The 13,030-nt window shown below is 39.5% G+C and overlaps 1 protein-coding gene across 2 annotated transcripts in view; it reads left to right on the forward strand.

Annotated features, from left to right (window-relative positions):
* The window catches only part of CNTNAP5 (contactin associated protein family member 5), a 770,280-nt gene that overhangs the window by 362,444 nt on the left and 394,806 nt on the right, over positions 1-13,030 (forward strand). For both annotated transcript variants that reach the window (XM_069473762.1, XM_069473772.1), the window contains exon 6: positions 7,215-7,399. In XM_069473762.1, the coding sequence (XP_069329863.1) occupies positions 7,215-7,399 (185 nt within the window). The remainder of the gene's footprint in view (positions 1-7,214; positions 7,400-13,030) is intronic.

A 13,030-nucleotide genomic window follows, 5' to 3' on the forward strand; every position in this document is an offset into this window, starting at 1 on the left:
TTAGGCTTTCCTTAAACATTTTAAACATATATCCCATTTAAATCACAGGACAGTCCTGCCATCTGTATCCAAACCCATTTGCAGATGAAGGAACTAGTGGTCAGTAACGCCCCGTCAGCTGCTCAAGGTCACATAGCTGCCTAGCTGTAGACCTGAGATTAGGACCTTCTCGAATTCTACCCTAATGTGCTGACATTAATCACTGAAATGCTATAAACCTTCATATCGTTGGCATGTTTGCAATTTGACAGACACTGACAGGTTTTCCTCTGTGAAGGTCGTACCAATTCGAATGCCTGCTAGCAATTCTCAAGAGTCCCATTTGCTACAGGCTTGCCAACAAAATAAGGCCTAGCTTTAAAATTTTGCCTGTTAGATAGGTTAAAATGTATCTATGAGTAATTTTAATATGCATTTCAGTATCAAGCGGTCAATATTTGTGTCGTAAATTGTGATAATGGAGGGCTCAGGATGGGACAGAGGAGTCGGGGACTAACGCTGGGTTAAAAGGAGATTTGATTATGAAGAGGGCAGGGAGGCAGACATTTCAGACAAAGTGTCAACAGGATAAGGTGCACCACGTTTTTCATACATTCTATCATTCTTGCCACAAGAATAGGCTGAAAAAGTACATTAATTCAGGCATTAAGCTTGACACAGGCGGTTAAAAGTGGGATTTAGCAGTCTCTATTCTCAAGGAGCTCCCAGCCTAATAACATAATTATTTCTACCTGCCTTCTAGCTTTGTGATATTGATTAGAAACAAAATAACTGTGCATCATCAAAATCATGTAACATAAATGTATTCAGATAGCAGTATAAAAAGTCACAGAAGAAGGACACAAGGTGGGGACCAGAGTTGAGCAACAACTCCTAAATCTACAGAGTATTTTCAGTCAATAAAATTTAGAAATTTTTTAATAACTAAAGACATGTGTATCATTGTGTCAGAGATGAGGGCTAAGTCACTGGGACACACTGCTTCCTGTCAGCTTCTTATTTTCTTCAGGGGGTCTCCCTCGAGTACTGAGGAGGCCATTCATTAGCTCTGTATATGGCTGAGCAAGGGTGGCAGGGGTCCTTGATGACACTGGCTGGCCTACGGAGGAGGAGGAATTTGCCCTCTCATTCCACACCATGTCCCCCTGTTAGTGTTGCCCCATTTTCCTTTTCCACAGCTTTCTCCTTCCCAACCCATCAAATTCTTTTCTGAGACCCTCCACTCCCACTAAGCTACATAGCATGTGTGGGTCAATGGTGGAACGCAGTTAGTAAGAACATGAGGAATGAGGGACCATGGAAGTATCATTTTGTCCAGTAGGAGTGGTAGAGAGAATGTTAGCTTTGCAGCCAAATAGAGCTGAGTGATAACCCTAATTCTTGAGTCCTTGCATAAGTCATGTGGCTCCTTGGAGACTGAATTTCTTGCAGAGTTGTGTTCAGGAATAATTGATACAATGTATGTAAAGTATTTACCCTGTGTGATAAGCTTAATAAATACAAGTGAGTGCCAGTATTGATGATCTGACAAAGTAAAGGGGGAAGGTCGATTCTGCAGGTCGGATGGAGGCAGGCATCGGGAACTTCCCATGAGTAGCCACCTATCAACGGTAAATCAAACCCCTTCCAAGATGCTTTCTTTGGTGAATTACAGTCTTAAACAAGAGAGTTTCCATCCCTTTTTTCTCAGGCTATCTGAAATTCACAGATTGTGCAACTTAAAGTGGCATCCATGTTTGAACTGTTAAGATAAGTGCAAGAAAGAAGATTTAATCAAACAAAGCACCTAGGTGAAAACTCTGCAGTATGCCTGGCCTTTACCAGAAAGAATGGGTTCTAAGTAAGAGTGAAGGAATTGGCATCTTTATTCACAGCATGTTGAGGTTAGGGGTAGGAGGATAAAAAAGATAAAGTTAGAAATGTTTTGCAAAACACGTCAAGATTTCTATTAAAAATATTATATTCTTTAGGGCCTTGGGTAGTACTTATTTTTTTTCATTTTAACTATCCCTCAAACCACATGAAAACAAGATTTTATTTAATTAAAAATAACTACTTTCCTTAAATGTTCCTGGCTTGAAAGTTAACTTCTACATAGTTTTATTAATTTTCTTTGTTTTTCATAATTGTTCAAGTTTTATCTTACCTTAACAAATTAGAAACTAGTAATCAAACCTTAAGTGCCACTGAGATAAAACTTGAAATAGATATTCCAAGATGAAGAGTCTGATAATTGCTTAAAAATTAAGTTTTTATTGTAATTTCTAATAATGGAGATTTTTAGGTAAGATGGAACATTCCCTAGAACTACCATCTTTTTTTCTTCATAGATACAATTCTAACCATTCTTCTTAATGAATAGCAGAGATTCTGTCTCCTCAATTGTTTAACCAAACCAAGATTTACTCACCTTGCTTTAATACAAGATATCTGAGTGTCAGCATAGAATCACTATGGAGAGGGGAGATGAAATGCATTTATGGCTGCCCTTTTTTGGTTAATTAAAAAGTAACTTGTGATTCAGAAGCTATTCAACACTTTACACATCACTGATATATAGTTTTCAATGAACATGCTACGCAGAATGAGGATTATGTTTTCAATGAAGTTTATTTATTTTTCCCATTATCAGATATAGTTATGCTCAGCCTAAAACACAGGCGCCCTTGGGTGTGGTGGTGCATGCCTGTAATCCCAGCACTCCAGGAGGCTGAGACAGGAAGACCACTTGAGCCCAGAAGTTCAAGGTTGCAGCAAGCCATGATGGGGCCACTGCACTCTAGCTTTGGTGACAGAGTGAGACCTTCTCTTAAAAAATAAAAAAAGAAAAAGAAAGAAAAAAAGAAAACAAAACAAAATGCAGGGGAAAAAAATTAAAAATTAAGGTTGTGGTGAATGTATTTTTGAGTTTTTTCCACACATACTGCTTATGTGTGCCTTTTGCAGAGTTGTGTTCCATCTGTATTTATACATTTCCATTTTTATGTATTTTAAATTAGTGTGGTATAAATTATAGAATATTTTATTTATTAAATGTTACTTTTTATTTTATCAAAAAGGGCACTCACTACTGAGTACACTTCTGAAATGACGTAAGTATTTTATGAATACCATTTTGATGGCTGTATAATATTCCATCTGGTGACTCTATCTAAATATATTCAAGTTTTTTTTTTCTCTTTACAAATTATTGGATTATTTTTAAATCACTAGCCATTAAAAAAAATTTTTTTTTACCACATTTCAGTTTTCCTTAGAATAGATTTCCAGATAGTGGGTTAACAGGTAAAATGTTATGAACATTAAGTTCCTCAATACTTATTGACAAATGTTTTTCCAAAAGACTGGTAGATTTAATTCTGCATTATCTTCAGGCAATAAAAATACTGAGTAAGTAAATGAGCAATGTAAACAAAGAGCAATGTTAATCAATTTTTGAGGAAAGGTCAACAAATTGCTTTCAGTATTCATGAAAATTTCATGAGCTATTTGCATAAAATGATAAGTGTGTTAATTAAGTTTATGGTTTCATTATATGCAGAAGTAGTCACTATTTATTTAAGAAGATGTATTTTTGCTCCCCTAAAGTCTCAAAATTGTGAGGAGTAGAATTGTTGGGACCACAGTGGCAAACTTTGTGAGCCAAAGTCAGGACCCAAGAGAGGAAGGGCTGACGCTAGAGCTTGGGGAGAGTGTGGACAGGGCCCCCACCGCTGGCTCTGCTTCCTACTGCCCAGTGTCCGGTGCCACTGAGATGGTGGTGCTGATGGTGGCAGGTTATGTTGGACAACAACCAACTTGAAAACTTACTACTGGAAGGTTCAGCATTTGAAGATCCTGAACTATGTGTTGAGAAAACTTTGATTTAATCAATTTAACAAAGCGCCTCATCCAATTTGGTAGTGTTTCCCCTTATGTTTGAAAGTTACACACCCTATTTCCTTAAATAAAATCACCCAAAGGTTTTAAAATAGTAGACTTGAGACAACTGGAGAGTCATCTCAAAATATAAAGTAAAGGTAGAACTGTGTCTCCTACCATACACCAGAATAAATTCCCAATGAAATGAAGAAGAAAAAAACTTGAGCAAATTATTCAATGATCTTAGAAAGAGGAGAACATTTTAGACTATAATACAAATCCAGAAGCCATAAAAGAAAAAAGTAAATTTATCAACACAATAATTAACAAATCCAACAAACAAACCAATAAAATAGGAAAGCCGTATTAAAAAAAAAAAGAATGGCAAAAAGTTATTGCCAAAATTCATATTACAGGGAATGAGCTAAATATAAATTGGTAAAAAAAAAACTGATAGAAAAAAAAATCAAGAAATAAGAGAAGACAGTTCTCAGAAAAGGAAATGAAAATGAAAAGATTTTCAACCTCATTCATAATTAAAAGAAATGCATATTAAAATTACTCAGAAATACATTTTTTTAACCTATCAGACAGGCAAAATTGAAAGCGAGACCATATTTTGTTGGCAAGGCTGCAATAAAAGGCCCTCTTGTGAATTGCTAGCAGAAGTTTAAATACGTATATTTAAAGGCTATTTGGCTACTTGGCAGTGTCTGTCAAAATTGCAAACATGACAGCCTTTGACTACCAATTCCTCACCTAAGAGTGCAGGCTACAGATACGCTGCACCCACGCAAGATGCCATCTATAGACAGAGTATTTCAGCAGTTCCAAATATCTAAGTTATACAGAAAAATCTAAATTGTATCAGTAGTAACCTGGTTAAATAAAATATGTATATCAGGCCATGGAATACTCTGCAGCTGTAAAAAGGATGGGAAAACTTTTTTATATTTTGATAAAAGAAGATTTCCAGGGTAGATTAAGTAAAAATGGAATGTTGAAAAGAAATATGCATTGCATTTTACCATTAGGATAAAAAATTAAATGAGAGGAAATAAAGAAGTACCTTTCCTGGATTGCATATGCCTAATTTTTTTCGGGAAGCACAAGCAAGACCTTAACAACAGTGTTTACCTGTGAGTAACAGAAGGTGACCAGATGGAGGGAGGGAGGGAAGGAGGATTTGGTAATGCATCCAAAAAGTTAAATAAAAAATATAATCAATTTGGCCTTACCATAATTAAGTTCATATTCTGAAGCAGGAATCTTAATGGAGAAACATATTAAAACATTTTATTTTACTCGATATTATTATTGGCTCTATTAAAGAACAGCACGCAGAACAAATAAGTGGGGAAAAGGGCATGATTCCTTTCTCCAGTTTTTCTTTCTTTTCATGTATGTGGTGACTTGAATTTTCAAATATTTAATATCTTGGACTTATTAATAAATCATTGTTCATTTTTTTGCCTTTCTCTTTTTAAGGGAAAAAAGTGAGATGCACATCAATTTCAAAGTGAAAACTCCAATATTAAACTGATCTGACTTATTACTTAGAGTCAATAGTTTATAAGGCAGGCTAAGTTTCCTTAAAGACGAAATGAACTGTGTATCCTTGTGCACAAGGCCCTGGGTGATGGGAGCCAGGTCCCAAGCCCCTCGTGCTCCGCACTGAGGTTCCCCCACGAGCCTGGCACGTGCTCCTCCTGCTGTACCCGTGCTCTCCTTCTGGTCCGGTCTCAGCCTGTGCCCGCTGTGTCAAGAAGCCTCACACTCCCCACCCTGCGTTTCCACGGTCCCCACACTACGGGCCGTGCACCATCAGAACACTTCTTACGGATTCATTTGTTGAGCTTCTCCCCGTTAGAGAGGGCAGAATACCTTTAAACTCTGTGTCTCGTTTATCCATCACCTCTCACTGTGATCAGTGCAGGAAGATTATAATGCCTTTTTATGGAAGGAAGGAAAGAAAGAAAGGAGGGAGGGAGAAATAAAAAAAAAAATCCATTAATTCATTAGCATAATCCAACAAATGGTTGAGAACTAAAAAGTCATGGAGCAAACAATGAATAAACCGACAAAATAAAGTCAGCTATTAATTCACCAGCTGTCTCTTTCTAATTATAACAAATCCGAAGCCCCCACCCCAGCCATATAGGAAGGAAGCAGCGAAGAGCAACGCAGTGAGGGGAACCGTGGCTGGGGCCAGAGTCAGGAGAGAGTCGCAGCTGCAGAGGAGGAGGCAGCGCCTGCGCCCGCACGTCTCGCTGCGGAACAGGCTGCGGGACAAGCACGTCCCCGGGGAGAGGAGAGAGACATTTAGCTTTAGTTACTAAGGGACTCGATACATAAAATATTTTAGAAATTGAAAATTTATGCATAAGTAATAACTGTTTGTTTTGTCAAGATTGAGGCAAGTTCCACAGGGGAAGAAAAAAGCTGTCCTCTTTCTGGTAGAAAGGTACAGTCAGGGACTTCCAGAAAATCGGAAGCGGGGGAGATGGTTGGGGCGCCAAGTGGTTTTAAATGAATAAATGAGTTTCCACCTGAATCGCTCACATCCTCCCAGGGAGTCTCCTAAGCTCAACTTGAGCTGAACCGTCCACACTGTGCCTCGTCCCCCAATCAGTAGCTGCGGCCAGAGGACAAGGGAGCAAGCAGACCGGGGTTCGAATCCTGACTGCACCGGAGCACAGGTGCCCGCACTAAGTGCTGTGCACCACCAGGACACTTTTTATGTGTCCTAACCTCCTTGAGTCTCAGCTTGCTTATTTGTAAACCATAGAGAATTATTCTCCCTTAGAGGATTAAAGATGGGGGTTATAAATTCCTACTTAAGTGCTAGGCATACAGTAGGTACTCAACAATGGCAGCTAGAGTGGCTCTTTCCTCGTCTTTGCCTTTGCCCACAGACTTACCAAACTCAAAGCGCCCACTGTCTCCCCAGCCCCTGTCCCAGCCTTACCCTCCTCCCAAGCACAGCTCAGGACCTGCCTTCCCCATGTAAGAGCCGTGCAAACTCAGAGAATGTGTGTGATTTATAAAAGCGAAAATCCCTATTTTCAGTCTTAATCATGCAGTCATTAGGCTATAGCTCCTTTTATTATTTAATAGTTCGAGTCCTGAGATCAGGCCGCTTCATGTTGTCAGGGGGTGTGTGTACCAAGGGGACTAGAATTTGATCCTGGAATCTCTGTGGAAGGCCTGCTGTTCCCTCACAAGCCCAGCAAGGTTCTTGGTCTGCAGAGACGACACCCTCCTTCTTTACCTTCAGGATAGAGAGAGCTGGCCTCTCTTGCAGAACATTCTAGTACTCCAGACACCATCCCGCCTCCCTCCCCTTTTCACAGATGACAGCAAGGCTCGGCTGGGCAGTGGCCCACCCTCGGCCACCTTGGGCAGCCTCTTGGACGATCAGCACTGGCACTCGGTCCTCATGGAGCGGGTCGGCAAGCAGGTGAACTTCACTGTGGACAAGCACACACAGCACTTCCGGACCAGGGGTGAGGCGGATGCCCTGGACATTGACTATGAGGTGGGTTGATTCTCCCCGCACAGCCCTGGGCTCTTGCTCAAGAGCAGGGAGAAAAACAGTGAGCACAGCAATTGCAGAAGATGTGGGGCACTGAGTCCCTTACCCTGAGACTCATGTTCGCTCCACAGATGCCAGACAGCATACGAAGGGGTCATCCAGAGAGAATCTGAGCAGTGAGGGGGCGGGGGGATGCCTAGGGGGCAGTGCAGGGAGCCCAGGATGTATAAGCTAACCGTGTGCATTTGAAAATCAGCAGGTCTCCTCACTTGTATTTTTTTCCTTCTTGTAGCTTCCCTATGTCACTGTCTAGTCTCTTGGTTACATGCAGTCATTCCCTTTTTAAAAAGTGACTTTGATCATCTGAGTTAATGGAAGATATAGAAATTATAAACAAAATCTATGGCATATAATACCTGCACTATAGGCACTAGTCTTTAACATCCATTTTGATGCAGACGTTTGACTAATACACATGGAGAGCTGTTTCTCCCCTGCTGTCTTGCAGGAGAGATGCAGGGAAATGAACCAGTTCTGCAATACAAAGAAGGTTGCACCAAGCCCTGCAAACTGGCAGCCAAGAGTTAGCCATCTCTGCTAGCATTCAGTTCAAGAAGTGTATATTGTGCCCTTACGGTATACCAGGTTCTGTTCTGGGCAGTAAACATGAAAAGATGACTAAGGAAGAGTCCCTCAGAGTTGGAGAAGTTTGCAGTCTGAAACAAACCACTGCAGAACAAGAAGGTAAAAGCTACAGTGTTGCGAAGCCCTGGGCATGGAGGGCTCAGAATATATTTCATAGAAAGTTTATATTTATACAATTATAGTCTTATATAATGTATATATTATAATTATATGTAATTATAATCATATATTTATATGGGGAAAAGGCACTTGGCTCAACCTAGAAAAATGGCAGAAACATTATATATTTATATAACGTTCATATTATAATTACGTATAATTATAACTATATATTTATACAGAGCAGAGGGCACTTGACTCAACCTAGAAAAATGGCACAGACATCGCTGCTATGTCTGGAAGGAAGAGCAGGGCTAGCGTGATGCAGGAGGTCAGAAGGGCAGGCCAGGGCACAGCGCACGGCACGTCCACACAGTTCCAGGTAGTTAGAGCGTGTAAATAAATAGGCCCGTGGTGTGTGTTGGCGTCAGCTTGTATCCATTCATGAGGGCCAAATGCTAGATTTTCCAAAGTTTTATGACGTGGCTGGTAAACACAGCCATTACTAAAAATTAACTTACATAAACTTGCAGTTAAATAAAGTAATTTAATAGTTAATAAATTCATTGATTCCTAATTATTTTACTTTATGATATCTACATGCTTATCTACGCATCGTTTGTCTGCATGTGCTCTTGAGGTTTGTTATAACTCCCGTGTCTGGGCAGTGGGAGTTCTCCACTGGGCGGCTGAGCACAGCTCTTGCAACTCCGGGTTCAGTGACATCGCTCTGTAGCTTGGCAGCCGCCCTAGTGAGAGTATTTACACTACAGAGATTGACAAACACTGAAAATCAGGGTTTGATTTATTGTTTTGTGGATTGTCTAGACCAAGGGTCAGCAAACTACATGCCTGGCTTGAAGCCTGTTTTCTTACAGCTTGTAAGTTAAGAATAAGTTTTTACATTTTTTACATTTTTAAAGGTTGTAAAAGAAATAAAGACATAAAAAACAAGAATATCTGACAGAGACTGTGTGTGCCTACAGATAAACGAGGCTCAGCAAAAACATCAACGAAAGCATTCTATAAGAATCAACTGGTTATATGGAATTTACAGTAAAGATTATTGTATATTTTATTATTATTCATAAACTGTGTTCTACACATTGTTTATATCAGTAAAATAATCCTGTGTCTATACACACACACACACACACATACACACACACACACACACACACACGTGTGTCTGGGCATGTGTGTCCGTGTCCCAGCCTGGACAGCCTGTTAGGAGACAGTTTCGATCACTTGCGGGACAGATAATAGAACCGTGGAAGTGGAGATGAATAATTGGAAAATCAGGAGCTGACTCTTTTTTTTTTTCAATCACCGTCATGAAAGTAAGAAAGATCCTTTGATCTTAACCTCAGTTTAGTATACTGTGGATAAAATATGCCATTCATTAACTCCAAAAAAGGATTTGTCACTCTTTGACTCAGAATACAAGATAACAGGTACATGTTTTTAAGTTGTCAAAAACTGAAAATCTGAATATCAGTCCCTCTCCTTTGTCAACTTATTTAATTGATTGACAAAGAACACACAAACTATTGGAATTATCTCAAAGTAAAGAGAAATCATTTATGAACTTGAAGACAACAATAAGAAAAACCCATAAAATCATCTTTAAATCTAGTCATTGCACCTACATACTTTCCTTCTAATGTCCTAGGAGATGGTTCTAAAATTCACACTGTTGCCAGATTTAACATCTATTTGCAAGCCTAGGTCTGCCTGCCTGTGGTGTCTTGTGCATGGAATCCGTGTGAGATCACAGCTGAGTGACATTGTAGCAAAGGTGGTCAGCATTTAGGAAACGAAATCCAATGATGTCATTCAATTTACAAGGTTGGAACTGATTTCTTCAGGGCAAGCATGAATGTCTTGGTGCTTTATAACAAATGCTCCATAAGAAAGAAACACCTTGAAATGTTCTTCTGAAGCAACTTCTGCTTCAGGGAACTCAAGCCTTTTCCTGATTGCACAGACAGCTCGATCCAATGATCATAAAAGAAGACGGATTGTAACAACAGTGTTGGACCTGGGCTGCACTGGAAGACAGGAGTTATGTGCCAAGAGAGGCCCCCAGCCTCTGAAGACTCACCCCGAAGGCTGTGTGGAGAGGAGAGAGCACTGGGGCAGGAGGCCCGTGTTCTAATCACCACCTTACCACTACTTGCATAAGCCTGGGAAATGAAAGCTCCTCATGTCAGTAACCCAGAAGCAAACTTGCACTCCTGTTGGAAGGAACAGAGCTGAACAAGTTACCTACCTCTGAGGTCTGTTTTACCCCAGTGTTGTGTATTGATCAGAATTTAGGTTGCTGATTTGCTTTCTGCCATGGGCCCAATGAGCACATATGAGACCTGAACACCACCCGCCGGAAGGACGACTGAGTTCATGTCCTTGTGTTCCGGTGAACCATGGTCAGAGTATGTGCTGCTCTCCCATGCACTGCTGCACCCTATGGAATTTTATATCGGGGCTAATTATATCATGCGAATCTACGTTCCTTTTCAAATTTACCATGCTATGGTAATATTTGGCAAGAAAAGGTGGTAGCTTTCATTCCTCATCTTAGACTACCCTAAGGGTATTAATCTAATGACATGATAACATTCTATGAAACAACTAGTATGAGATTTGCTACACTATAATGTATGTAGGTATCAGCTTCCCTTCCAGCCCAGAAGGCAAACACAGACAAGGGCTCATAGAATGTGCTGTCAAAAAAATAAGAAGCAGAAAGAATGTAGATTCTTTACTTCTCATTGGAATGTCTTCCCAGTTCACATCACTTAACCTATCTGACTTCTCCAAATGCCGTAGAAAGACTGTAACAGTTCACTTTACTCCCAGCCTGGAGCAGAAGTGCTTTAGAAAAGAGATATTTTTAGGACCTTAGCCCTTCTCTGACATCCTTATAATCCATGAAGTCTTTCCCATTAAGAGTGCTCAGTGACCCGGTTTTACATAGCCATTTTATAAGCACCCAAACTGATAAAAACATGTTTTTAAAAATATCTGAGTTACACATTATCACTTCATAGATACTGGAAAGATATTTTACGAAATATATTTTAATAAAAATTCTTAGTTAGAAAAAAAAAAAAAAACTAAACCAAGAAAGTACATTAAACTAAAATCCCCAAACATTTAAAAATGCGTATATATTCACCTGTCTTCAGAAATAAGTTTTATGGAAGCTTTTTAAAAATTAGGTGGGAAGAAAAGATATAACAAAAAAAGAAAAAAAAATGAGATATTTTTATAAGCTAAGAGTACTGGAAGGTCTTCTAAGTGTGGCATTAATTCCAGAAAACTAGAAAAAAATATGAAAAATTATGTTGGTATAAAATTTTTTATAAACCACATGACCTTCCACACAAAAAATATATATATATAATGACATCAACATCCACCAAATAACTCGAAAGAACTATTTCAAAAAAATCATAATTTTATTAAAGTTCTTATAATTTTTTTTAAAAAACCACATAATCCAATAGAAAAATAGGTAAAGAATATGAATATATAAAAAATACAAATGGCTCTCATCTATATGAAAGTTTGTTCAACTTCACTAATAAAAAAAGAATGTCAATTCATGCTGCACTATTTTTAATTTAGATTGCCAAGACCAGCATTCTATAATAAATCATATTGGCATGGACATAAAAGAACCAGAACTACTTCATACGTTGTAGATGTACTGTAATTAATACAATAGCAAAGAAAAGGTAATGCCATTCAAATGCAGAAACAAATGCTCTTCAACTGAATAATTCTTTTCTAGCAATTTATCCACCCATTATTAGTAAATGTTTGCAAAGGAGTATATGCTAAGAATATAAAGAATTAGAAATTACTCCACAATCCGTCATAGTTAAAAATTATGGTAAGCCCCGTGTGGGAGCAACTCTGCCATGTTGTCCAGCCACCTTGCATGTGTCCAGAGAGGCCACACAGCCAAAGGCTCGCACCACAGCTGCCCTGAGAGCCCTGGCGGGAGCCCCCCTAGACCTTGAGAGGGTGGAGGCCTGGGAGGAGCTGCTCTGAGGCCCTGTCTGTCCCTCTCTCCTCCCCCAGGCCCCCAGGGAGGCCATCAGGTTTCTCATCACCTCCCAGATTCTAATGAGGCCTGGGGCGCCTACCCGCTCCTCTCAGAACAGAGCACGTCATATAAAATGCCTTAGCTACAATCTAGAATTGGGTCCTCATCGAGGGGAATCTTGCAGTTCACGCTGTGGTCATCTGTCTCTTTTTGTTTAGGTCTCGTCCTTTTTGGCATGTGGGACAGGGACCATGGGCAGCCGCAGTGTGTGACTGTTCTTTCCTTTGCCGTCTGTGCAAGTCAAACACTGTCTGAATCTAAGAGCGACTCCTTTGTCTTTACCAGTCCATTAGCCAGGCCTTGGCCCCGGCTTACCTTGTGTGCAGGTGCTTCACAAACCCGCACCAAGTGCAGTGCACTCACTGCAAAGAATGAGGCCATCCTGTATGTCCTGATACAGAACTGTCTCCAATATAAATGTTAAATGAAAAGAAAAATGAATGTGCAGGGAAGTGTAAACAGTTTCTGTGTTTAAAAAACAGAAAAGAACATATAAAGTGGAAACACATATAGGCAAAGAAATTTCTGGAAGTATACTAAAGCACCAGGTGAGACAGGATCTCAGAAATGGGGATAAAAGAGGAAGGAAGGTTTACCTTTTACTTTTACTTTCTCTTTAAGCTTTTTGAATGTTGTATCACCTGCAAAAAAGTATTTGAAGAAGAAACCTAGGAAATAGGAAGAATGTATGACTTAAAAGGTAGTTCTTATATTTGATACTAAAATGGCATGCTCTAATTTATTTTTATGCATAGTTTTTTAACACTTAACACATT

This window comes from Eulemur rufifrons, chromosome 1 (genome assembly GCF_041146395.1).
Source record: "Eulemur rufifrons isolate Redbay chromosome 1, OSU_ERuf_1, whole genome shotgun sequence".
Classification (NCBI taxonomy): Eukaryota; Metazoa; Chordata; class Mammalia; order Primates; family Lemuridae; genus Eulemur; species Eulemur rufifrons.